General features: G+C 64.3%; 1 protein-coding gene across 3 annotated transcripts; it reads left to right on the plus strand.

Moving 5' to 3' along the window:
* On the plus strand, positions 1-24619 carry ITGB2 (integrin subunit beta 2). 3 transcript variants are annotated; one of them, XM_051839974.2, is made up of 16 exons: positions 1-155; positions 8307-8367; positions 9133-9221; positions 11588-11768; positions 12656-12826; positions 13567-13808; positions 14676-14831; positions 15763-15858; positions 17418-17507; positions 18332-18469; positions 19289-19476; positions 20814-21058; positions 21451-21670; positions 21943-22154; positions 23820-23986; positions 24219-24619. In XM_051839974.2, the coding sequence occupies exons 2-16, from the start codon at positions 8310-8312 to the stop codon at positions 24279-24281; spliced, it is 2316 nt and encodes a 771-aa protein (XP_051695934.1). In that variant the 5' UTR covers positions 1-155; positions 8307-8309; the 3' UTR covers positions 24282-24619. The 3 variants fall into 3 exon arrangements, with proteins under 3 accessions (XP_051695934.1, XP_051695935.1, XP_051695937.1); XM_051839975.2 differs by lacking the exon at positions 1-155 and adding an exon at positions 4995-5304; XM_051839977.2 differs by lacking the exon at positions 1-155 and adding an exon at positions 6219-6350.

Below are 24619 nucleotides of genomic sequence, written 5' to 3' on the forward strand. Positions count from 1 at the left end.
CCACACGTCACCCCGCCCCCTCGGAGGAACTGGCTGAGAACAGGAAGCGCAGACCTCACGGTGGGGCCGCTGTGTCCCAGCCCCGACCACAGAGCCAGCCTGCTGAACGGCCGGCGAAGCCACCTCCAGCCCTGCCGGGACGCACGGAGCCGAGGGTGAGTGCAGGGCCCCTCCGTGTCAGGGGGGCTGGAAGAGGGGAGTACCCCATCCCTGGCTTCGTCCCGGGGCAGCTGCTCTCTTTCCCAAAGGAAGCCCCTCTAGGACCTGGAGTGGCCCCGGCGGCCGTGTCTGTGGCCCTGGCCGGGGCTGACCAGCAGCAGGGGGTCCCAGCCGTCTGCTCTGGGCACCCCTTTCTCCAAGACCCAGCGAGAGGAGGGGCAGAGCCACAGGGAGCACCGGCCGGGGAGCACATGGGAGCACGTGCCAGGGCCTCCGGTTCCAGGGTGAGCCAGACCTTGGCTGGGCCCCAAGGACGCGGGGGCCCCGAGGCCCAGCACACCAGGGGGAGGCTCAGGCAGAGGGTTTGCAAGCCCCCCAGGCTGGGGGATGCTGGGTAAGGGTGTGGCCATCAGCACTGGGGCCTGAGGCCTTTCCCCCTAGCGGCCGCGCCGCCTCTCCCAGCCAGAGTCAGCGCCCTGCTGTCTGCGTGTCCCCACCACCAGCTGTGGCGTGTGTGTGTGTCCGTGTGGTGTGTGTGTTGTAAGTGTGGTCTGTGGTGTGTGTGATGTGTGTGTCTGTGTGGTGTGTGTTATGGCACGTATGTGCATTTCTGTGTGGTATATGTGGGGTCTGTGGTATGGTGTGAGTGTGTCTTGTGATATGTGTGTGTCTTGTATGGTGTGGGTGGTGTGTGTGTGTCTGGTGTATGTGATGTGTGCCTGTCTGTGTGGTGTGTGTGATGTGTGCTGTGTGGTGCATGTGATGTGTACTGTCTGTGTGGTGCGTGTTATGTGTGTGTGTCTGTGTGATGTGTGCTGTCTGTGTGGTGTGTGCGATGTGTATGTGTCTGTGAGATGTGTGCTGTCTGTGTGGTGTGTGTGATATGTGCCTGGCTGTGTGTCTGTGTGATGTGTGTGTGTCTGGTGTATGTGATGTGTGCCTGTGTGTGGTGTGTGTGATGTATGTGTGTCTGTGTGATGTGTGCTGTCTGTGTGATGTGTGTGTGTCTGGTGTATGTGATGTGTGCCTGTGTGTGGTGTGTGTGATGTATGTGTGTCTGTGTGATGTGTGCCTGTGTGTGGTGTGTGTGATGTGTGTGTGTCTGGTGTATGTGATGTGTGCCTGTGTGTGGTGTGTGTGATGTATGTGTGTCTGTGTGATGTGTGCCTGTGTGTGGTGTGTGTGATGTGTGTGTGTCTGGTGTATGTGATGTGTGCCTGTGTGTGGTGTGTGTGATGTATGTGTGTCTGTGTGATGTGTACTGTCTGTGTGGTGTATGTGATATGTGCCTGTGGGTGGTGTGTGTGATGTGTGCTGTCTGTGTGGTGTGTGTGATGTGTGTGTCTGTGTGATGTGTGCTGTCTGTGTGGTGTGTGTGATATGTGCCTATCTGTGTGGTGTGTGTGTCTGTGTGATGTGTGTGTTTCCGGTGTATGTGTTGTGTGCCTGTGTGTGGTGTGTGTGATATGTGTGGTGTGTGTGATATGTGCCTGGCTGTGTGTGGTGTGTGATGTGTGTGTCTGTGTGATGTGTGTGTGTCTGGTGTATGTGATGTGTGCCTGTGTGTGGTGTGTGTGATGTGTGTGTCTGTGTGATGTGTGCTGTCTGTGTGGTATGTGTGATATGTGCCTGTGTGTGGTATGTGTGATGTGTGTGTGTCTGTGTGATGTGTGTGTGTCTAGTCTATGTGATGTGTGCCTGTGTGTGTGTGATGTGTGTGTATCTGTGTGATGTGTGCTGTCTGTGTTGTGTATGTGATGTGTGCCTGTGTGTGGTGTGTGTGATTTGTGTTGTCTGTGTGGTGTGTGTGATGTGTGTGTCTGTGTGATGTGTGCTGTCTGTGTGGTGTGTGTGTGATGTGTGCCTGTCTGTGTGGTGTGTGTGTCTGTGTGATGTGTGTGTTTCCGGTGTATGTGTTGTGTGCCTGTGTGTGGTGTGTGTGATATGTGCCTGGCTGTGTGGTGTGTGTGATGTATGTGTCTGTGTGATTTGTGTTGTCTGTGTGATGTGTGTGTGTCTGGTGTATGTGATGTGTGCCTGTGTGTGGTGTGTGTGATGTGTGTGTTTGCGTGATGTGTGTTGTCTGTGTGATGTGTGTGTGTCTGGTGTGTGTGATGTGTGCCTTGTGTGGTATGTGATGTGTGTGTCTGTGTGATGTGTGCTGTCTGTGTGATGTGTGTGTGTCTGGTGTATGTGATGTGTGCCTGTGTGTGCTGTGTGATGTGTGTGTCTGTGTGATGTGTGCTGTCTGTGTGGTGTGTGTGATGTGTGCTTGTGGGTGGTGTGTGTGATGTGTGTATCTGTGTGATGTGTGCTGTCTGTGTGGTGTGTGTGATGTGTGTATCTGTGTGATGTGTGCTGTCTGTGTGGTGTGTGTGTGATGTGTGCCTATCTGTGTGGTGTGTGTGTCTGTGTGATGTGTGCTGTCTGTGTGATGTGTGCTGTCTGTGTGGTGTGTGTGATGTGTGTATCTGTGTGATGTGTGCTGTCTGTGTGGTGTGTGTGTGATGTGTGCCTATCTGTGTGGTGTGTGTGTCTGTGTGATGTGTGCTGTCTGTGTGATGTGTGTGTGTCTGGTGTATGTGATGTGTGCCTGTGTGTGTTGTGTGTGATGTGTGTGTCTGTGTGATGTGTGTGTGTCTGGTGTATGTGATATGTGCCTGTGTGTGGTGTGTGTGATGTGTGTGTCTGTGTGATGTGTGTGTGTCTGGTGTATGTGATGTGTGCCTGTGTGTGCTGTGTGGTGTGTGTGTCTGTGTGATGTGTGCTGTCTGTGTGATGTGTGTGTGTCTGGTGTATGTGATGTGTGCCTGTGTGTGCTGTGTGATGTGTGTGTCTGTGTGGTGTGTGCTGTCTGTGTGGTGTGTGTGCAGTGCAGTCCCCTGGAGGCAGCCGTCACTGCTCTGGCCCAGTGGGTGGTGCTATTTTGTGAGCAGGTGCTACGTGTGATGCTGCCCCCCACAGCCCGGGCTCAGCGCCCCCGCCTCACCTCACCCATGACCAGGCCTCTGGGGGCCGTCCCAAGGTCTCTGGCAGGTGGGGGAGGGTTGAAAGGATCCCAGGGACCCTGCAGTCTGGGGCTAGCTCCCACTCCCCCTTTCATCCTGCCTGAGCTGGCCCTGCCCAGACAACCAGCACCCCTGGCTCTCCCGGCTGGTGGCCCCACCTCGCAGGTGTCGTTTACGTGGAAGACGCCAGCATTCGGGGCTGGGGGGAGGGACACACTGCAGTTGTCACCCAGACATTTCATGGAGGCAGAGACCCCCGGACAGGAAGCTGTGCCATCCATGGGTCTGCCTGCACCCCATCTGGAAGGCGTAGTTGGCCAGGCCTCCTGGGACGCAATGTCCCCATCTGTGAAGAGTGAGGGGCAGGCTGGCCTGTTGTGTATGGCCCAGTTGCCCCATAAGCAAAGACAAAGCTCAGAGCTCACTTCCCGGGGCAGAACCTGGCTAGGCCCTGGCGGGACGCACAGGTGATAGCCTGGGTGGGCAGCCTGGAGCCGGGCGGCCCCGGGTGACAGGGCCCTGCCTCCCTGGGCACATGTCCCTGAGGCTGTGCAGGAGCCACGGTTCTGCCCGGGGCCAGGGCCCGGTGTCCAGCCCCCACTTGCGGATGGGGTGCCAGCCGCTGCAGAGGGTTGAGTGGCACACGTGTCCCTGCTGTGGGCACAGCCAGACCACTGAGGAGCCCCATCTTGGGGTGCCCCCTCCCAGGCTCTGGGCGGTCTCAGGTGACGCCCGGGTGCGAACTGCATCCACTCTCTGTTTCCCTGGGCCAAGCTGTCCTGAACTGGGAGCGCTGCCCTCTCTCCCACCCTGGGCCTGAGGCTTGGAGGCTCTGGGTGAGACCCGGCTTACAGGAGGTATACTCCCCGTCCTGGTCGGGCCCTGTGCTCCGGGAGACCCGTTCACTGACTGCTGTCACTCACAGCGGTCGCTGGGCCCAGGCCCAGTCTTGACACGCGGGCCTTGCATGCAGCTGGCCTGGAGGGAGTTCTCGTCTGGCTGCACCTGCCCATGTCCCAGAACCAGATCCTTGTCCCGTCTTCCTGCACCTGTGGGGGCCAGCGCAGCTCAGGCCAGGCCAGAGGCCCCTACAGCCAGCCCCAGTCTCCAAACCTTCTCCCGAGGCAGGGCTGGCTGCTGATGGGATGGGGTACAGTCCACTCCAGTGAGTGAGCCTGAGGTGAAAAAGCCAACCCTGGAGGGCAGAGCCAGGCATGGCCAGGCCACCTCTGAGCTGGCCCAGCACGTGCAGGCCCTGCTGCCCGCCTGCTCTCTGCTGGGAAGGCAGGTGTCCATCCACTCACCTGCCACCATGAGGTCGAGCTGGCCTGAGCCACTGTTCACACCTGCATAGGATTCCACTGGGTGAGACTTTTCCATGGGGTGGCCACACAAGGCCTGTGGCTGTGTGGCTGGGCACAGGTGGCACACGTGGCCTCAGCAAGCTGACATCTCCACGTCTGAGTGACAGGCTATGTTTCTGCTTTGGGCCATCACTGGTTTGAAGCCCTGGGCTTCTCCCGTGGGTGTGTGCCGCCTTAGCTCTCCTTAGAGATGACTGCCCCCTTGGCACAAGGCACGAGTTGTTCCTCTACACCGCTTCTGTGCGAGCTGTCTGCTCTCGCAGTCCCTCCTCTGCGCGGTCCCCGAGACAATGGCAGCCTCTCCCCGCTTCCCAGGCCACAGCCAGGGCGCCGGGGCCTCGGCAGGCACGAAGCTTTTCCCTGTCTTGGATGGAGAACGTGGCATCTCCTAGTGGAGTGTTTTAAATGTATAATTAGGTCTATGTAATGAGGGGAGGGGTCTCATGTTACCCCACTTGGCCAGAAACGGGGGCCCTGGTACCTTCTGCCGCTGGACTTCCCCGACAGCGGAGCCAACAGCACGACTGCGCGCCCTGGGCCCGGGGGTGGAGGTTCCGGGAGCAGTCGGCGGAGCGCGCCCAGGCCTCCGGCCTCTGCGTGCTTGTGCACTGCCCTTTGTCCCCGGCTCTGTCTGGAGCACCCATGACCGGCGGAACGCTGCTGCATCCCGACTCCGGCTTCAGACTGCAGTTGCTGCCCAGCTCCCACTCCCAGGAAGCGCCTGCTCTGGGGGCCGGAGGCTGCCCCGAGCCCTGTGAGCCCTGTGCTCCCCGGTGAGTGGGGGCTCTGGCTTCCTCCCCACAGGCACCGCTGCCGCAGTGGCTGCGCCCTGGCGTCTCTGCCCTGGGGCAGTCAGGGTCAGCTCTGATGCAAAGCTCCGGTGCGCCTGGGGGCTCGGTTCCCCAAGAGGCCCCGGAGGGTTTTGCAACTTTGCAAACCTCCTCCCCACAGGGAGCCGTCCCCGCACCCACGCCCTGCGCTGCTCTCGGCCTGCAATTTCCGATCTCTCTGTGTTTCCTCTTTGCTCTCTTCTATGTGTCCTGCTTCTCCCGTGAACATATGTGTTCCGTGTTCCCTCCAACACCACAGTCCTTGCCGGCCGTGAGAGGGGTCAGCACTCGGCCCCCATGCTGTTCCAGGCAAGGGCGACCCAGGTGCTGCCGCGAGGGGACCTGGGGACACGGCCCGTCCTGAGTCTGTGCCAGGCAGGGACTTCCCTGGTGAGCAAGCCGAGGTCAAGAGCGACTCTGACCCCAGGTGCTGGGAGGTGGGGGGCCTCACTGGGGGTTTGGTGCCTGAGTCTGGGGCCTGCCTCTGGCTCAGGGCCTCCCCGTTTTCCTGCACCCCTATCCCCCAGCGGGGGCCTGTGTGCCAGCACTGATGCTGCCCCACAGATGCGTGCTCTCTGCGGTCCCCTCCTGCCACAGAGGAAACCAAGGCAGAGTGGCAGAGGGGCCCGAGCCTCTGAGGCCGGTGCCGGCTGCTGGGAGGGGCGTGCTGCTTCCCTCTCTCTGTGTTCCCACGCAGCGGGAGGGCTGGTGCCAGGGCTGGAGCTCAGCCCTCCCCCACCCCCAAGCCCCATGTCCCTCCCGGAGCCTGGCTCTCGTCCATCGCCCTGTGAGGTCTCCGAGGCACCGTTCGTCTGGGCTCCGCTGAGGGAGCAGGGGCGGGGCCCGGTGCCTGCCAGCAGCCCCTGAGCCCCGAGCCTGGACAGGGCCAGGGCCAGGTGATGCATGGCGGTGCCCACTTGGTGCTCCAGTGAGGGGCTGCACGAGAGGAGAGGGAACAGCTCCCCACCGCTCAGCTTCCTGTGGTCAAGGTCAGAGCACTGTGGTCTGTGTGGGTCTTGCTGGAACCCAGCTGGGCTGGCCTGGGGTGCACAGGTGCAGCCAGCGCCCAGGTCGGCGTCCAGCTATGCTCAGAGGCCTCAGTTCCCCCACACAGAGATTCCAGGGGGTTCCCGGAGTTTCAGGGGTGCGGTGGCGGGGGGAGGGGGTGCCCAGCCCGTATCCATAGTGCAAAGTGGTGGTGGTGTCGGCTCCCCCCGCGGGGCCATGAGCGTGATGGGGACTCCTGGGAGGGGCTGCTCCCTACCCTCCCCTGGAGCAGCCCCCGTCGCGGAAGGAGTGGCTGTCTTGAGGCCCACTGGACCCTGTGCCCGGGGGGTGGGGGGAGAGCGGCGTCCAGGTCCCAGGAAGAGATGCGGGGCCTCCACGTCAGCCAAGGGGGTGACCGTGGGATCTGGATGGACGGGCGGGAGCAGCTCCCGCTGCCTCGGCCTGAGCCCTGCCGCAGGGCTAGAGAGAGACACGGGGGGTTCCCGGGGCCGGGCGGGCTCCATGGGAACCCAAACCTCCTCTTCCGCCCACTGCTGCACCCAGGAAGCCAGCCAGGGCACAGGTTCTGCATTTGCCCTCGCGGGAAGGATCAGGGAGTTGTTCTGACGTTTCTGGCCCTGGTGGCCATCTTTCTGTTTGTTTGTTTGTTTGTTTGACAGGCAGAGTTAGACAGAGAGAGAGAGAGAGAGAGAGAGAGAGAGAGAGAGAGAGAAAGGTCTTCCTTTTGCCGTTGGTTCACACCCCCCCCCCCAAGTGGCCGCTGCAGCCAGTGCATTGCAGCCAGCGCACCGCGTTGATCTGAAGCCAGGAGCCAGGTGCTTCTCCTGGTCTCCCATGGGGTGCAGGGCACAAAGACCTGGGCCATCCTCCACTGCACTCCCTGGCCACAGCAGAGAGCTGGCCTGGAGGAGGGGCAACCGGGACAGAATCCGGCGCCCTGACCAGGACTAGAACCCGAGATGCCAGCGCCCCAGGCGGAGGATTAACCTAGTGAGCCGCGGCGCCGGCTGGTCATCTTTCTGGATGTATGGGGCGGGGGTGGGAGCAGCCACCTCCAGACAGACAGAACACCGGCTGGGCAGGGCCTCTGAGCTGTGGGGCCCACGGGGATTCGGGAGCGAGGGTGATGGCAGGACCCACTGGCCACAGCACAGATGGGCCTGGGCTGGGCTCTGTGCCCACGGAGCCCTGAGCCCCCTGTGACCCTGCCGGCCCCTCTGTGAAGGCAGCAAGGGGGAGCAGGCTCCACAGCCTCAGAGCCCCACCTTGTGCGGCTGGGGGAGGTGTGATGACACTCAGCCCTGGGCTGGGTGCCTCTTCCTGCCTGCTGGGGCACCCTCTCCCTGCTGCCAGCAGACAAAGCCACAGCCAGCTGCAGGGCCCACGCTCCCAGGGCGCCAGACCAGGGGGCCCTCCCCACCCAGGGACCCCCGCAGAAGCCTGCCCCAGGCTACTCTGCGCACTTCCAGGGGAGGGCGGGAGGGTCCTGCCCCAGGCACTGCCCGGCCTTGCTCACCCAGCCCTGCCACCTGCTGAGCCCCGTTCCCAACCCAGTGCCCATCACCAAGGATCGGGGCGCACCAGGCACAGCCCTGCCCTCAGCAGAGTGGGGCACCCCACTGTGTACATATATGCATATGTTTGTGACATGCATGCATGTGTGTGCTTTTGCACACGTGTGTGGATGTGTATGTATGTACTGAGTGTGGTGTGTACAGTGTATGGTGAGTGATAGGGTCCTCTGTTGGCTGTTCCTGGACCCTGATCACCTGAGCAGGGGTGCAGCCCACTGTCTCACCCCTGCACAGGGACTCACCTGTGTGCCCTACCTGATTCTCAGGCCCCAGGTCAGCAGGGAGGGGCTCTGGGGGTGGTCAGCCCCCAGTGTCTGAGCTGAGGCCCTGTCACCAAGACCCCGGCACCCCTTCTCCCCACAGGACATGCTGGGCTGGCGCCCCCTGCTGCTTGCCCTGGCGGGGCTGCTCTCCCTGGGGTCTGGTGAGTTCTGCCGGGGAAGACCAGGGTTTGCCTTGGCCTGCGTGGACGCTCCCGGTCATCTCAGGCTGGGGGCTGACGCGGACCCCCTGGGGCTGCAGACACTGGTCTCGCCTCGCCCCACCCCTCGTGGCCTCTCTGACCCTCCTCCTCCACTTGCCTCCACGTGGCTCTGCCAGGGTGGGGCTGGGCACCCTCACCGGCCTGTCTGTCCTCCAGGTCACCCTCACCTGTGTTCTCTGTCCCCCGGGGCACCCTCACCGGCATGCCTGTCCCCCAGGTCACCCTCACCTGTGTTCTCTGTCCCCCGGGGCACCCTCACCGGCCTGCCTGTCCCCCAGGTCACCCTCACCTGTGTTCTCTGTCCCCCGGGGCACCCTCACCGGCCTGCCTGTCCCCCAGGTCACCCTCACCTGTGTTCTCTGTCCCCCGGGGCACCCTCACCGGCCTGCCTGTCCTCCAGGTCACCCTCACCTGTGTTCTCTGTCCCCCGGGGCACCCTCACTGGCCTGCCTGTCCTCCAGGTCACCCTCACCTGTGTTCTCTGTCCCCCGGGGCACCCTCACCGGCCTGCCTGTCCCCCAGGTCACCCTCACCTGTGTTTTCTGTCCCCCGGGGCACCCTCACCGGCCTGTCTGTCCCCCAGGTCACCCTCACCTGTGTTCTCTGTCCCCTGGGGCACCCTCACCGGCCTGCCTGTCCCCCAGGTCACCCTCACCTGTGTTCTCTGTCCCCCGGGGAACCCTCACCGCCTATCTGTTCCCTCAGTCCTTTCACAGGAGTGCACCAAGTACAAGGTCAGCAACTGCCGGGACTGCATCCAGTCGGGGCCTGGCTGTGCCTGGTGCCAGAAGCTGGTAAGAGCTGCGTGGCTGCCGTGGCCACCGGGGACTCCTCATGGCTGAGCAGTCGTCCCGTCCCCTGGGCAGGGCCCTTCCCCAGCCTCTGAAACCTGGAGTTCCAGGAGGGCGCCCCCCACCCATGTCCGCAGGGGAGCAGGAGCAGTCCAGGGCTGCGAGGATTGTTTGGGAGAGGCAGAGACGGACGGCGCTGCAGCCGCCCCCAAGCCTGGCATGAGCCACTCAGGGGCCTCCCAGACACTCAGGCGGCCACCTGCAGAGAGTGAGCCACGCCCAGAGACCCCAGAGAGCTCCGGGGGCAGCCCCAGTGCCCAGGGAGGGAAGGACACTGCGGGGGATCGCAGAGGGTGCCCACGTGGGACCTTAGCCCCTGTCCCTCAGCGTTTCCTGTGTTTCTCAGGCGACTCCCCCTGAAGAAGATACCCAGGCACAGGGGAAGACAGCAGGGGGCGGCCTCCCCACGCCACAGCCCCGGGTGCACCCAGCCCCTCGAGCAGAGGGCTCCTCCCGGGGGGACCCCAGATCCTGACAGTATCCCCCTCCCTGGAGGGGCACTGGATCCTGCTCACACCATCTTCCTCAGGGTTGCCAAGGCTCTGACCGTGCAGGCCTATGTGGAGACACGGGCACATGCTCATATACACACACGTGCACTCACACACGTGCACACACGCGCGGGCCTATATGTTCATGCATGCATGTGTATGCGTGCACACATGATCACAATGCATATACATGCACGTGCGCGATGCACATACATGCACACACGCATACATTTCCCAACCACTGAGTGTGGTATGCAGGCACGAGGCCAGGGCCTGGCGAACAAGACTTCAGGTGCAAACCTCACCCATGCGGTTTGATAAACACGCATGTTTACATTTGATAACCACATGTATCAAAATCATGAGATTTTGCCTTGGTCGGAGGCCGCCAGCCGCCTCAGCAGGCTTTGTCCAGGCTGATGTAACCCCGGGTCACGCACTGTGCACGCAGACCTCCTGACTGTCGGGAGGGCTCCTCGGTCACCACTGTCCCCTGCGCCCTTGGCGGTGTGGGTGCTGCCGAGTGGCCCTGGTTGGCTCTGTCCCTCCAGCGTCTCGTCCGGCTGCACCCTAGCAGGAGCTCCACGCTGGGACGGCACACTCAGCCTCTGTCCCCACACTTGGGATGGGGAGCACCCACGGGGCTGCCAGGCTCTGAGGGTGACGTCGCTGGGGAGACCCCCGAGGCTGCAAACCTGCTTCCCCCACCCAGCACCACCCACAGGCCCGGCCTGCCCCAGGGGACACAGGCTCCTCAACTGCTTCTCAGGTCAAGAAGGCGCTGGCCCCCTCCTGACCACGTCCCGTGCGTCTGGGTGGACCCACAGGCTCAGCGCTGAGTGTGACCAGCGGCTTGCAGTCCTGCCTCTCATTCTTCATCATGGTGCCCTCACTGCTTCCCTCTGGCCACTGGCAGCCCCCCGATCTGGCCCTGTGTCCTTGGACATCAGGACCCCCCTGAGCTGGCCTGTGTCCCGTGGACATCGGGAATCCCCTGAGCTGGCCTGTGTCCCGTGGACAGGTGTCTGTCATGTTTTTAGCTCTTCCTTGTTTTCTGGGATAACAAGATGCTCCAGGCCGGCCCTGTACCCCTCTGCCCTGGCCCTGGGGCCAGAGATCTCCCAGGGTCTGCTTCCTCTCTGAGAGAAGCCAGGCTGCCACCCCACCCAGCCCACCTGCTCCTTCCTTCGGGGGTTGGTAGGGGGAGAGTCACCACCAACCTGCGCAGGAGCTATGCATGGGCGGTGCCTCTGTCCTCGCCACTGAGGAAGGTGGCCCAAGTCCAGCTGTCCTTAGCCAGGCTGGTGACCCTCCCCGTGCAGCCCTGGGCCTTTCACACGGACGGTTCCTGTGTTCCCGTGGGGACTACACTTCAGATGTCTTTGCCAATATTCTCGCTGGTTTCCTTCATTTCTTGACCATGTGAGTGTGGCTCCTGAAGCCACGAGGGTACCAAAAGCGTACTAGGATGTGGCATCCCGGCCTGGCCCATCTGCTGCTGTCCCTCACCCATGGCTCCTTCTGGGCGGCGTTCATCTGCTCGTTCCAGGGCCCGGTGCCCGGACCTGCCGGTCAGAGTCTAGGGGACTTCTGCAGGGACAACGTGGCCAGGAGGAAAGTGCCCTGAACCCGGGACCCCCAAGCTTGTTTCTGAATTGCGGGAGCTGTGTGCTGGGGTTCCCCGCTGGGTTTGGTCTGGACTCCTATGGGGAAAGGTGCCCACCCTCTCTTCCCTCCGGGGTCTTGGGTGTTGACAAGGAGGGGCCTAGGCCCCCAGGACCAGCAACCTCCTGCAGCCTCCCGCCTGCCCCTCCCCAGAACTTCACAGCGCCGGGGGAGCCCGACTCCATCCGCTGCGACACCCGGGATCAGCTGCGGGCAAAGGGCTGTGAGCTGGACAACATCGTGGACCCCAGGAGCCTGGCCGAGCCCCAGGAGGAGCTGGACGGGGGCCGGAAGCAGCTGTCCCCACAGAGAGTGACGCTGTTCCTGAGACCAGGTAGGTCTGGAGATTACCCTGCCCCGGGTGTCAGGGCCAGCCAGCCGGGAGTGTCCAGGCTGGGCAAGGAGGTGGGCCAGGTGAGGCCCAAGGCTGCTGAACACCCGATGGCCAAAGTCTGAGCTGCAGGTGCCCTGGGCAGAGTCAAGGCTCTGATAAGTCGCGCAGCCAAGAAAGCCAAGGGACTGTTTTCTGTTTAAGAAATGAGACGCCTCTTGGCACCCATCTCCATGGGTCTGAGGCAGGGGCAGCTGAGCTGGGTCCGTTGCTGGGGGTGTGGCCTGGGGGTGTGGCCTCATCTGAGTGCCAGCTGGAGAGGACCCAGCCCCGCCCACTCCACGGTGCGGCAGTGCTACTCCCTCCCTCGGGCCCCGGGTCTGCCCTGCGTGAGACGCTGCCTGGGGTGGGCAGCAGTGGCTTCCTCGTGGCCAAACAGGCTGCCCTCCCACCGCCGTGCCTCAGCCACTCTGCCTCTGTCGTCCTGCCTGTGGGGGTGAGACCTGGGGCTTCACCTGCACACCCCGCTTCCCGGTACTCTGGTGAATCACTGAGGCCCTTCCTTATAAGGAAAAGGGGCGGTCCTGGAGGCCAGGGCCTCCAGCTGCGTCACCCCCCTGCCCCGTGGGAGCACGCGTCCAGGGCTGTCCTGCGTGACGCTGAAACCAGAGTTGCCCAAATGGACTGGGCACAGAGGACAGCTTCAGAACACAGCCCCTGGGGTGCTCGGAGACTGGCCTGGGGAGGCAGCTGTGCTGGAGCAGACGTGTGTGTGTGTGTGTGTGTGTGTGTGTGTGAGCCCCGCTGCCCGGCCACAGTGACAGGTGAGGGTGAGGAGGGTGGGGATGGGGGGATCCAGGCGTGCCGCTCACGCCCCCGTCCGCGGACAGGCCAGGCGGCTGCGTTCAACGTGACGTTCCGGCGGGCCAAGGGCTACCCCATTGACCTGTACTACCTGATGGACCTCTCCTACTCCATGCTCGACGACCTCATCAACGTCAAGAAGCTGGGCGGAGACCTGCTCCGCGCCCTCAACGAGATCACCGAGTCCGGCCGTGTCGGTGAGGCCCTCCCCAGTCCGGACGGCACCTGCACCCTCTGGTCCCCAGGGCAGGAGACAGCAGGCTCCACGCACAGGCGCCCCTTGGGGCATCTGCCGAGCCAGGCCTGGGTCTGTGTCCCCAGGGACGGGGCTGGTCACTAGCCCCCGAGACTATGGATTCAGTCCAGCCCCTACTCCCTCATCCTCTTCTTCCTTCTCACCTGATTTTTGTCACATTTAAGAGGTCAAAGCCCCACTATGCTGGTTATTAAGAACTAAAGACAGGTGAGATCAGACACTTTCAGGGGCGTGGGGACAGCACCGTCATCCCAGCACCAGAGGGCACCAGGCAGACTCTGCCGGGCCGGCGTCTTGGTGCTTGGCTGGCACTGACGTGTATACACAGTGCGAGTCCCAGGTGTCGGGGTGGTTAAGGGGTGGGGCTGCTCACCCCTCCTCAGCCGCTCCTGGGAACAGTGCTGCCTCTGCTGGGTTCTCTGTATGTCAGGATGCACGGTCATAGTCCTATGTGTACAAGACCACATGTGCACACAAGACACGTTCACACACTCACACCCACTCATGTACACGGTGGCACACACAGCCACAAGCACACACTCGTGCCACACATCTGCACAGCACTCACTCACACCCACTCACGTACACAGTGGCACACACAGCCACAAGCACCGGCCCGTCCCGCACGGTGCCACAGACTGGCTAGCCGGCAGCCTCCCGGTCTCGTGCCCGCCCCCTCAGGCTTCGGGTCCTTCGTGGACAAGACGGTGCTGCCCTTCGTCAACACGCACCCCGAGAAGCTGAGGAACCCCTGTCCCAACAAGGAGAAGGAGTGCCAGGCGCCCTTTGCCTTCCGGCACGTGCTGAAGCTGACCAGCAACTCCGAGCAGTTCCGGACCGAGGTTGGCAAGCAGCTGATCTCCGGGAACCTGGACGCCCCCGAGGGCGGGCTGGACGCCATGATGCAGGTCGCCGTGTGCCCGGTGAGGCTGCTGCCCCTGCTCCATCTCCAGAGGCCCCCAACTTGGGCGTCCCCCAGGGGCTGCAGGGCCACTGGCACAGGCTGGAGGGTCGACTGGGGCCTTGAGCCCATGGCACTGCCAGCCTAGGCATGGGGGGCGACCCCCACAGGCCCCATCAGCCCCCAGCCCCATGGGCAGGACGGGTAGGGAGGGAGGCAGGGCCCTGAGAAGCACCGCAGCCTCCGTGGTCACTCAGAGCTCGGACACAGCTTCTGAAACCCTAATGTGACCGTGCGTGGAGCAGGCCGCTGGCAGCCCAGGCCTGGGGGTCACCCGGGTAGACCCAGCCCCTTCCAGGCCTTTGCACACAGGTCCCTGCCGCTGTGTCCCAGGGCCATGGTTCTCCGGCCCAGTTTCCCTGGGGCACCGCCCACTTCCTAGCATGACACACTCCCAGTCCCCAGTGTGCCCTGGACACGCTGTCCACCCCCGTGCAGGGTCACGGCTACCCACGCGTGCTGCCATGCGACTCCTTCCAGGGCTGTCTGTCCCCTCAGGGACTCGGCTCCACGCGTGGCCTCCCGGGCCCGGGCTTTCGTACTTGGGAGCCGTGAGTGTGGCCTGGAGGTTCTCGGCCGTCCTCTCCCCAGCATCTGCTCCAGGTCTGAGCTGCCTGGGCTCGGTAACGCCTCTGTCTCAATTTAAATCTGGCCTCCAGCCCCCTGCCACGCCTCGAGTACTCCCAGGGGCTTCTCGAGGCTCCTCCTGGCGCTGGCCACTGCTCCCAGGAGGGGAGCAGGCACCGAGCCAGTCCTGAGGCTGCCCCGCCCCTCCCCAGCTGCCCTGCTGGGAACCTGAGGCAGGTAACCCAGGCCCTGTCCCTCTCAGGAGGAAATCGGCTGGCGCAATGTCACGCGGCTGCTGGTGTATGCCACCGACGACGGCTTCCACTTTGCTGGTGATGGGAAGCTGGGCGCCATCCTGACCCCCAATGACGGCCAATGCCACCTGGAGGGAAACATGTACCGGCGCAGCAACGAATTCGTGAGCCCCCCTTCCCTCCCTTCCCCACCCCTCCCCCAGCCCAGCCACGGGGAGGGGGGCACAGGGCCTGCAGAGAGCAGGGGAAGGGGCGGGGTCACCCAGCCAGGGTCACACGGGAGGGGACAGGGCAGAGTCACACAGGAGGGGAGGGGGCAGGGTCACCCATGTGGGGGGGGGGCACAGGAGAGGAGACAGGGCAGGGTCACACAGGAGGGGAGGGGGCGGGGTCACCCAGGCAGGGTCACACGGGAGGGGACGGGGCGGAGTCACACAGGAGGGGATGAGGCAGGGTCACCCATGGGGGGGCACAGGAGAGGAGACAGGGCAGGGTCACACAGGAGGGGAGGGGGCAGGGTCACCCATGTGGGGGGGGGGGCACAGGAGAGGAGACAGGGCAGGGTCACACAGGAGGGGAGGGGGCAGGGTCACCCATGTGGGGGGGCACAGGAGAGGAGACAGGGCAGGGTCACACAGGAGGGGAGGGGGCGGGGTCACCCAGGCAGGGTCACACGGGAGGGGACGGGGCGGAGTCACACAGGAGGGGATGAGGCAGGGTCACCCATGGGGGGGGCACAGGAGAGGAGACAGGGCAGGGTCACACAGGAGGGGAGGGGGCAGGGTCACCCATGTGGGGGGGGCACAGGAGAGGAGACAGGGCAGGGTCACACAGGAGGGGACGGGGTGGGGTCACCCAGGCAGGGTCACAGGGGAGGGACAGGCAGGGTCCCCTACACTGGGCTACAGGGGAGGGGAACGGGGCTGACTCTGGGTGGGGTGAGCCTGTTATGCAGCAAATCCTCACTCCAGCTGAGGCTCTGTGGCCGAGAGGGTGCGGTGTCCCCCGTCCAGGGCAGTGACCGCCAGCCCAAGGGCCACCCCCTGCCAGGGGCTCGTCGCAGGCCCCGGCGACGTGAGCTGCGGTCTCCCGCAGGACTACCCGTCGGTGGGGCAGCTGGCGCACAAGCTGGCCGAGAACAACATCCAGCCCATCTTCGCTGTGACCAAGAAGATGGTGAAGACCTATGAGGTGCGGGGGCGGGGAGGCCTGGCCGAGCCGGCTCGCGGCTGCGGGGGCAGGGTCTCCGGGGTCCGCGTCCGTGCGTCCGAGAGAGCACTCCCGGGCCAGTGGCCCCGCTCTCACGGCTCTGGGTGGTCTCAGCGGCTGTGTCAGGCGGGCGGCCAGGAGAGACCAGCTCCACCCCTTGGAGTGTGGACAGCTCGCAACTCCCAGCAGTGAGCTGACAGCGGGCACGCGGCCGACTCCTCCAGGGGACGCCGCTCCTCCCCCGCTGCCCGCAGGCGTGCCCAGCTCTGAGGTGGCCTCCCAGGGCCGAGTCCTTCCTGGCCATGTGCAGGCCGTGGGCGGCCCAGGCCTGCTGCGAGAACCCCCATGACGGAAGTCTGCCCACAGAGAAGGCAGCACTGCTGCTCCCTGCCCGGAGGGCGCCCGCAGCACTCGGAGCTGGCGCAGCGCGTGGTCCCGGGGCCGGACGGCGACTCACGGGCGATGTGGAGCTCTTGCTTCTTGAAGTCCAGTGACCCTTCCCCCGAGTCAGCGGGCCCTGCCCTACACCTCAAGTCCCTGATGCTACAACCAGCAGCCCAGGCCTTGAAAGGCAGAATGGGGGGGGGGGGGCGGGCAGGAAGAGAGAGAGAGAGAGAGGTCTTCCATCTTCTGGTTCACTCCTCAGATGGCAGCCAGGGCTGGGCCAGGCTGAAGCCAGGAGCCAGGAGCTCCATTAGGGTCTCCCACATGGGGAGCAGAGGCCCAAGGACTTGGTCCATCACCTGGTGCCTCCCAGGTGCGTTGTCTGGGAGCTGGACCCGAAACAGCAGCTAGGACTTAAACCAGCACTCACATATGGGATGCCAGCACTGCTAGCCGCCCCTCCCCCAGGCCGGTCCTCATCCGTGAGGGGCACTGGTCTCTGCCTGAGGGTGAGGCCAGGGTGCCTATGGAGGGGACTGTGGAGCTCACCGCTCTGAGTTCAGAGCGGCTGCCCCAAGCGCCAAATTATCCTCTGTGGACAAGGTTCAGGGGGTCCATGGCCGAGACATTGGGAGTAGGCAGTGGAGGCCAGGGGAGGTTGGGCTGTGTCCTCGTGAGCTCCGTGGAGGGCAGCGCACCCTACTCGGGGCTGGGAAGTGGCCGACCACCAGTTCAGTGCTTTGGGCAGACGAAGCAATTATACCTTCTTTGGTGCAACACGGCAGGTGTGGAGAGAGGTCTGGCCTGGGGCCCATATGTGGGGCCAGCTGGACTGGCCTGCGAGCTGATTGTCACAGGGCTGGGTAACACAATCGCCACTCAAATCGAATCCCACAAACCCTCAGAACTTATCACTTCCTGATGGTCACCCTGAGCTGGGGCTATCCGCCTGTCCTCCCTCCCGGGGGTGAGAGGGCTCCAGCGGAGGTGGACACGCATGGCTGCCCAGTCCGGCGTCGTCCCCAGCTGAAAACCCCCCAGGAAGTCCGAGAGCCAGGCAGTGTGGACTTCCTGCTTCCCGGGAGCCAACAGCTGAGGGTGCTCAAGGCTCCCACGGCGGGGTGCTGACGGCGGCCCCCGCTCTCCTTGCCCGACAGAAACTCACGGAGATCATCCCCAAGTCGGCCGTCGGGGAGCTGTCTGAGGACTCCAGCAACGTGGTGCAGCTCATCAAGGACGCCTACAGCGTGAGCCCGCCGCCCCTGGTGTCTGGCCAGCCTGTCCGTTCTCCTGCAGGCAGCACAGGGGTTGTGGGGGGAGCGCCCCTGGCCTCCCTCGGGGATCCGTCAGCCTCGGCACGCACTGGCCCAGCCACGGCCCACAGGCAGCTCCCTGCCCACTCATCGATGGTGCTGCCCCATACCCCCGCTGGGCGCCCCCAGAAACACAGGCTGTAGACCCTCTGCCTTGGGCCTCATCTCTGCCACCCCCAACCTGGCCGGCTGCAGCGGGGCTGCCCCTTTGGGGGCCATGGTCCCTGGTGGACACGGGACCACCTGGATCTGCAGTCCATCCCAGGAGCCCTGTGCCAGGCCAGGTGTCCTGAGGGCTCGGCAGGGCTCAGCCAGGAGCACCTCTAAACACCGCTGCTGCTGCATTAACTTAGGCCCCTGAGGGGACCCCCTTTGCTTCTCATGGCCTCTCGGGATCCCCCAAGCCCCGAGCAGGGGCCCTGTGCTCCAGGCGCTGCTTGGCGGGGTTGGGTCTTTAGGTGGAGGGCACGGGTGATGCCACTGTCATCAGCTCACCCCCCCGGCAGCACGTGCGGTGATCACTCCAGGCCATCCAGCCCCGTCTTGCGCTGGGCACTAGGGGCTCTGTGGGGAGGGAGGAGCTCTGGTGGGGCTCAGGGCCTGGGTCCGCGTTGGGCTCCTGTAGCTGGGCGGGACGGTGGAGTGGGCAGCCAGGCCGTGCCCAGGGCGCCTTGCAGAGCTCTCAGAGCGTGCTCACTGGTGCAGGGGGCGGGAGGGGACAGCTCACCCCAGCGTGCCGCCCTCGCCCTCTGCCGCAGAAACTGTCGTCCCGGGTCTTCCTGGAGCACAGCGCCCTGCCTGACTCCCTGAGGGTCACCTACGACTCCTTCTGCAGTAAGGGGACGCTCCTGGGCCAGCGCAGAGGGGACTGTGACGACGTGCAGATCAACGTCCCGGTGAGCAGGCAGGGGGCTGTGGCTGAGCGGGCCAGGCACTCCTTGTGCAAGGGTGTGGCACGCGCCCCTCAGCCAGGCTCGGAGCCGACAGCGGTGGGGCAGACACGGGCGCTCACAGCCGCAGTTGCCAGGGTTTGCCTGGTTTTTCTTTGCTTGCTTCATTTTGTTTTCTGAGAAAAACACAAAGGCGTGGACCACACAGTGACCGGCGACAGGCCTCGAGTTATGGCCCCGATATTTTAGGTTTAATTTTGTCACTCAGTTTCTCTGTCGCTGTGAAGTAACACTCACAGTGTTACTCGCGGGTCGCAAACGAGTTTCTGCCCAGAACTTCTCGGACTTGCTCTGGCTGCTTCTGCTCTCTGTGCCACCCCCGGGGCCGAGGGGCCGGCACTGCCGCCTGGGGGTGGGGCCCCGGTGCTCTCAGGCTGCGATTCACCCCTGCGCTTGGGGTCGGAATCTAACTCCCTGTCCAGCGTCTTCACCCGCTGGGCTTAGGGACGAGCTCTGTGGACAAGTTGTCCCCACACGGTGGCTCCAGATGCCTCTCCCTGCCTGTGTGATGGCGAGTGTTCCAAAGACACCGTCCCCAGTCAGGCACCGGAGGTCCTTGGTGCTGGCCTTGCTGTGTCTGCCAGCACAGAGCCTGGCTCCAGCTCGCCCCCGCCCTCTCACCCTGCTCCTCCCTGCAGGATCCACTTCCGCCCCCACCCTGGGCAAGCTTGTGCCCCCAGGGCCCAGCTTGGCCGGGGGCGGGAACAGGGTCAGGACACCCCCACCCCCCCATGCCCGGCCTGAGCCCTGCCCCTCCCCCTGCAGGTCACCTTCCAGGTGAAGGTCACGGCCTCCGAGTGCATCCAGGAGAAGTCGTTTGTCATCCGGGCCCTGGGCTTCACCGACACGGTGACGGTGCGGGTCCTCCCCCTGTGTGAGTGCCGGTGCCGGGACCAGAGGCAGGAGCGTGGCCTGTGCGGGGGCAAGGGCTCCATGGAGTGCGGCGTCTGCAGGTGAGGGGAGCAGGACCCTCGGCACGCAGCCCGCCCGGCGGCTCCACCCGCAGAAGGAAAACTTGGGCTTCCACACACAGCACCCCCCACGCCCTCTCCTCTGACCCCCGAGCCAGGCCATCGGCAGGCAATGCTGACCACGCTCCCCATTCTCTGGGCGCGGGGGCCCAAGGCAGGGCCGGCAGGGACACCCTTTCACCATAGGCAGGACCCATAGCAGGGCACAAGGAACCTCAGGGGTGGCTGTGGCCTTGCACTGGTCACTTTCTCCATCCAGCCTCTGTGTCCCTCCCCCACAACCCATTCTCTCTGACTTGGGGAACCCAGGAGTAGCAGGCCAGAGTGCTGGGGCACTACGGGGCGTGACACCCCACTTGGGGGGTAGGGGGTGGGCACAGTGGGCCCAGGCTTACATGGGTGGGCTGAGCACCTGGCCTTGACCCCCTGAGGGTCAAAAAGCCACACCCTCTGTCGCCATGGCCACTCTTCCTCCCTCTCCACGCTCGGGTCCTGAGCAGGGCCACGCCTGCAGGCATCCCAGGGTGGGTGTTTGCTGGGCTCCTACACATCCCCACGGCAGCGGTGACGACCGAGAGGCACGTGTCCAGCTACACCTGTCTCATTCAGCCCCTGGGGCCCCCAGGGTGGCCAAGCTGAGCCCACACCCCTTGGACAGCTTCACCTGCCACACCTGGAGAGGCCAGGAGCAGACAGCAGGGCGGCGGAGTGCCATCCTCGGTGCAGGGGTTGGGAGTGTCCTCCTGCCCGGCTCCGTGCCCGGAGGACTGGCCCACCCCAGGACCTCTCCTTCGGCCCACACCGCACCTTGCCAGGCTACACAGGCACCCTCACGCCCGCTCAGGCCTGCAGAAGGGGCCAGAGCCACAGCCGCCGGCCCTGCTGGTGGGCCAACCCCCTGTCGCACGACTGCTGTCTCCCCTCTGACTGCTCGCCCGGTCTCTGCCCCATTGGGCTGCTCTGTCCCTCACCCTCACCCGGCCTCCACCGTCCCCACACCTCCCCCCAGCAGCGCTGCAGCAGTGGTGTCTCTGAGACTGCCCTGGGCCTGCCTCAGTGGCCGCCTGCCTCTGCCGTCCCTGCCCCCACATCCTCTCAGCCTCGCAGTCAGGGCTGGGGGGGGGGGGGGGCTGTGACACGGCTGCAGTGCTGCCCCAGGGCAGGCGACAGCGGGCAGGGGGCCACAGCGTGGCTGCAGGAGCGCCTCGGGCCAAGGTCACGCGTGCTCCTGCCCACGACGTCCTGGCACTTAGGAAGGGCAGACGCGGCGTGGAACAGCAGGTGTCTCGGCCACCGCTGAGTCCCTCCCTCCCCGCCAGGTGCGACGCCGGCTACACCGGGAAGAACTGTGAGTGCCAGACGCAGGGCAGGAGCAGCCAGGAGCTGGAGGGAAGCTGCCGGAAGGACAACAGCTCCATTGTCTGCTCGGGGCTGGGGGACTGCATCTGCGGGCAGTGCGTGTGCCACACCAGCGACAACCCCAACAAGCAGATCTTCGGGCGGTACTGCGAGTGCGACAACATGAACTGTGAGCGCTACGACGGCCAGGTCTGCGGTGGCAAAAGTGAGTGGCCCGGACTCAGGCCTCGCTTGCTTGTCCAGTGGGGGGGGGGGGGCAGACAGCGTGGGACACGGGGGGCAGACAGATGGACACGTGGGTGGTTAGGAGAGCCCTCCCCTGCCCAGAGGGTGGGTCTGTGAGGGGGAGGTGACCTCAGTGGGTGACCGTCAGGGCCCTGGGGAGGAACCATCATCCAGGGGGGCCTGTGGAGGTCCAGGCTAGCCAGGAAGTTGCTGGTGGGGCGAGGAGGACCTGGACAGTTGCTGCAGGAGGGGGGACAGACAGAGGCGGGGCAGTGGGAAGAGGCCGGGCGATGACCCAGCAGAGGGAGCAGCCAGCAGGGCAGCAGCGTCTCCAGGCCCCTGGGTCAAAGCAGTGGCCACTGCTGTCTCCAGAGAGGGGGTCCTGCTCCTGCGGCCAGTGCCATTGCAACGACGGCTTCGAGGGCTCGGCGTGCCAGTGCAAGAAGTCCACGGACGGCTGCCTGGATGCGCAGGGCGTGGAGTGCAGCGGCCGTGGACAGTGCCGTTGCAACGTGTGTGTGTGCAAGAAGGGGTACCAGCCGCCCATGTGCCAGGAGTGCCTGGGCTGCACCTCGCCCTGCGGCCAGTACATGTGAGTGTCACCCCACCCCTGGAGTGCTCAGCTGCGGCCCCACCTCTGTATGTGGGCAGGGGGCTCTCAGCAGGCCGTAGCGCCTGACCACCCCTGCCCCAGGTTTGACTGCACTGTGGGGCTGTCTCTCTGGGGGCCTCAGGCTTGGGCCCTCTCCTGGCCCCTTTGGCCAGGTGTCCCATTCCCTCCGCCCTCCACCCCAGCCTGGCTCTCGGTAGGCGCTGGCGTGGGCCCCATCTGACGTGCACACCTGAGCCCCTCCCCCTCCGCAGCTCCTGCATTGAGTGCCTGAAATTCGACAAGGGCCCCTTTGGGAAGAACTGCAGCACCCAGTGCAAAAACCTGCAGCTGGTGGACGTGGCCCTGCGGGGCAAGACGTGCAAGACGTGCAAGGAGCAAGACTCGGAGGGCTGCTGGATGGCCTTCACCCTGTGCCAGCGCCAAGGGATGGACAACTATGATGTCCACGTGGAGGACAGCCGAGGTGAGGCCGGCGGGCCTGTGACGAGAGCCACGGCCCCGGACCTCCCCACACGGGGGGGGGGGGGGCGCTGCAGAGGAGGGGTCTCTCAGTGGCGACGCGTGGACGCTGGTGGCCAGTCCACCTGTCCCACTCCTCCCACCCCCGTCAGTTCTCTGACCTGTGACGGGCACACTGGGGGACACCACACGGCTCAACCCCAGGTCAGCTGCCACCTGATATCGAGGGGCCAAGGCTTGGAGCCACGGCTGCCAGGCTGTCCCCCAGGACAATGGGAAAATCCAGGGGCCCAGACTGTGGGCGCTGCTGCGTCCCAGAGCGGGTGGCCGCCTGTCCGTGCGGCTCCCAGTAACAGCTGCGGGCTTCGTGACCCCAGCCCTGTCTACTCGTGTTCGGGCCCCGTGTGCGGACTGCAGGAGCCAAGGGGAGGGTCCCTGAGGGCAGGAGAGGAGGATGACAGCACCAGGCCGGGGGGCGGGGCCACAGTCATCACGGGGCCCCAGGAGTCCTGGCAGACGCCAGGGCCTACCAGGGGCCAGCGCTGGGTTTTCCACAGAACAGTGACAGATCCAAGTTCTGTTGGTATAACTCAGCAGGCAGCCGGGTGGACGCTGTCCTGTCAGGGCCGGGTGGACACTGACCTGTCAGAGGCCGGGTGGACACTGTCCTGTCAGGGCCGGGTGGACGCTGTCCTGTTAGGGCCGGGTGGACACTGTCCTGTCAGAGGTTGGATGGACGCTGTCCTGTCAGGGCCGGGTGGACGCTGTCCTGTCAGGGCCGGGTGGACACTGACCTGTCAGAGGCCGGGTGGACACTGTCCTGTCAGGGCCGGGTGGACGCTGTCCTGTTAGGGCCGGGTGGACACTGTCCTGTCAGAGGTTGGATGGACGCTGTCCTGTCAGGGCCGGGTGGACGCTGTCCTGTCAGGGCCGGGTGGACACTGTCCTGTCAGGGCCGGGTGGACACTGTCCTGTCAGGGCTGGGTGGACGCTGTCCTGTCAGGGCCGGGTGGACACTGACCTGTCAGAGGCCGGGTGGACACTGTCCTGTCAGACGTTGGATGGACGCTGTCCTGTCAGGGCCGGGTGGACACTGTCCTGTCAGAGGTTGGATGGACGCTGTCCTGTCAGGGCCGGGTGGACACTGTCCTGTCAGGGCCGGGTGGACGCTGCCCTGTCAGGGCCGGGTGGACACTGTCCTGTCAGGTCTGGGTGGATGCTGTCCTGTCAGGGCCGGGTGGACACTGTCCTGTCAGAGGTTGGATGGACGCCGTCCTATCAGGGCCAGGTGGACGCTGTCCTGTCAGGGCCGGGTGGACGCCGTCCTATCAGGGCCAGGTGGACGCTGTCCTGTCAGGACCACGTAGGCAAATTCGTGCCAGGGTCAGGTGAATGAGAATGAGTGGTGACTGCCCTTTGGGAGGCTCTGGCTTGCTTGGCCTCCGCCCCCCTGAACAAAGGGTTTGCCAGGGCCTCCACCCGTCACTGGGATGTTCTTGTGTCCTGCGGGAGCCAGGGCTGGCTCCCTCCGTGCTCCACGGCTACGGTTCAGGACGGTGTCCTCACACCACTCGGCTCCTCCGTGTGCACCTGTGGCGCACCTGTGGGCACACCCTGGGGCCAGCAGGAAAGGGGGGGCTGACGCTCTGTGTGGCCATTTCCTCCGCAGAGTGTGTGCAGGGCCCCAACATCGCCGCCATCGTCGGGGGCACCGTGGCGGGCGTTGTGCTCATCGGCGTCCTCCTGCTGGTCATCTGGAAGGCACTGACCCACCTGAGTGACCTCCGGGAGTACAGGCGCTTTGAGAAGGAGAAGCTCAAGTCCCAGTGGAACAATGTAAGTGGGCACCTCTGGGCGCAGGAGGCTGCAGGCGTGGTGCGCACCCTCCCCGCCCCCGGCACAGCCTCTGCTGCTGGGGACTAGCTTTGCTGCTGAGGCCGGAACCCACGAAAGCCACCCCACCTCGGCTCCTTCCCCAAAGCAACAGCGTCCGCGTCGACCTAGCACCTCCAAAGCTCTGCCCCTCAGCCTCCCCCCCCAACAAGTCCGTGTGTGCTTTTCCCACCAGGATAACCCGCTTTTCAAGAGTGCCACCACCACGGTCATGAACCCGAAGTTTACCCAGAGTTAGGAGCACCTGGTGCCCGCGGGACATTGGACGCACCCGCTGGGACCCCTGCACCGCGGCTCCTGCACGCTGAGGCCATGGCGCTGCTCACGTCACCATTTAGCCCAAGTCCACCATCCCCTTCCCCTTCACAGAGCCGGGGGGTGGCCTCCCCTTCTGGCCACAGTCTTCGAGAGAAACGTAGAACGGCACCGCTCAGTCATGGTGTGGATGCGTGTCTTCCTTGTGAAGGCAAGCAGTGCAGCCTAACCCGAGGTGGCGCGCATTTATTTATACTTACACTTCTCAGGGTGGACATGTTCGAATCAGTTATGTGTGTAATAAAAAATGAATAAAACTTC

Source organism: Oryctolagus cuniculus, chromosome 4 (assembly GCF_964237555.1).
Source record: "Oryctolagus cuniculus chromosome 4, mOryCun1.1, whole genome shotgun sequence".
Classification (NCBI taxonomy): domain Eukaryota; kingdom Metazoa; phylum Chordata; class Mammalia; order Lagomorpha; family Leporidae; genus Oryctolagus; species Oryctolagus cuniculus.

Bases quoted from the DNA above. Each gene is read 5' to 3' on its own strand.
- ITGB2 (XM_051839974.2), top strand. From the start codon at position 8,310: ATGCTGGGCTGGCGCCCCCTGCTGCTTGCCCTGGCGGGGCTGCTCTCC. The intron at 9,222-11,587 runs GTAAGAGCTGCG...GCCCCTCCCCAG, and splicing joins GTGCCTGGTGCCAGAAGCTG to AACTTCACAGCGCCGGGGGA. The intron at 19,477-20,813 runs GTGAGGGGAGCA...CCTCCCCGCCAG, and splicing joins ATGGAGTGCGGCGTCTGCAG to GTGCGACGCCGGCTACACCG.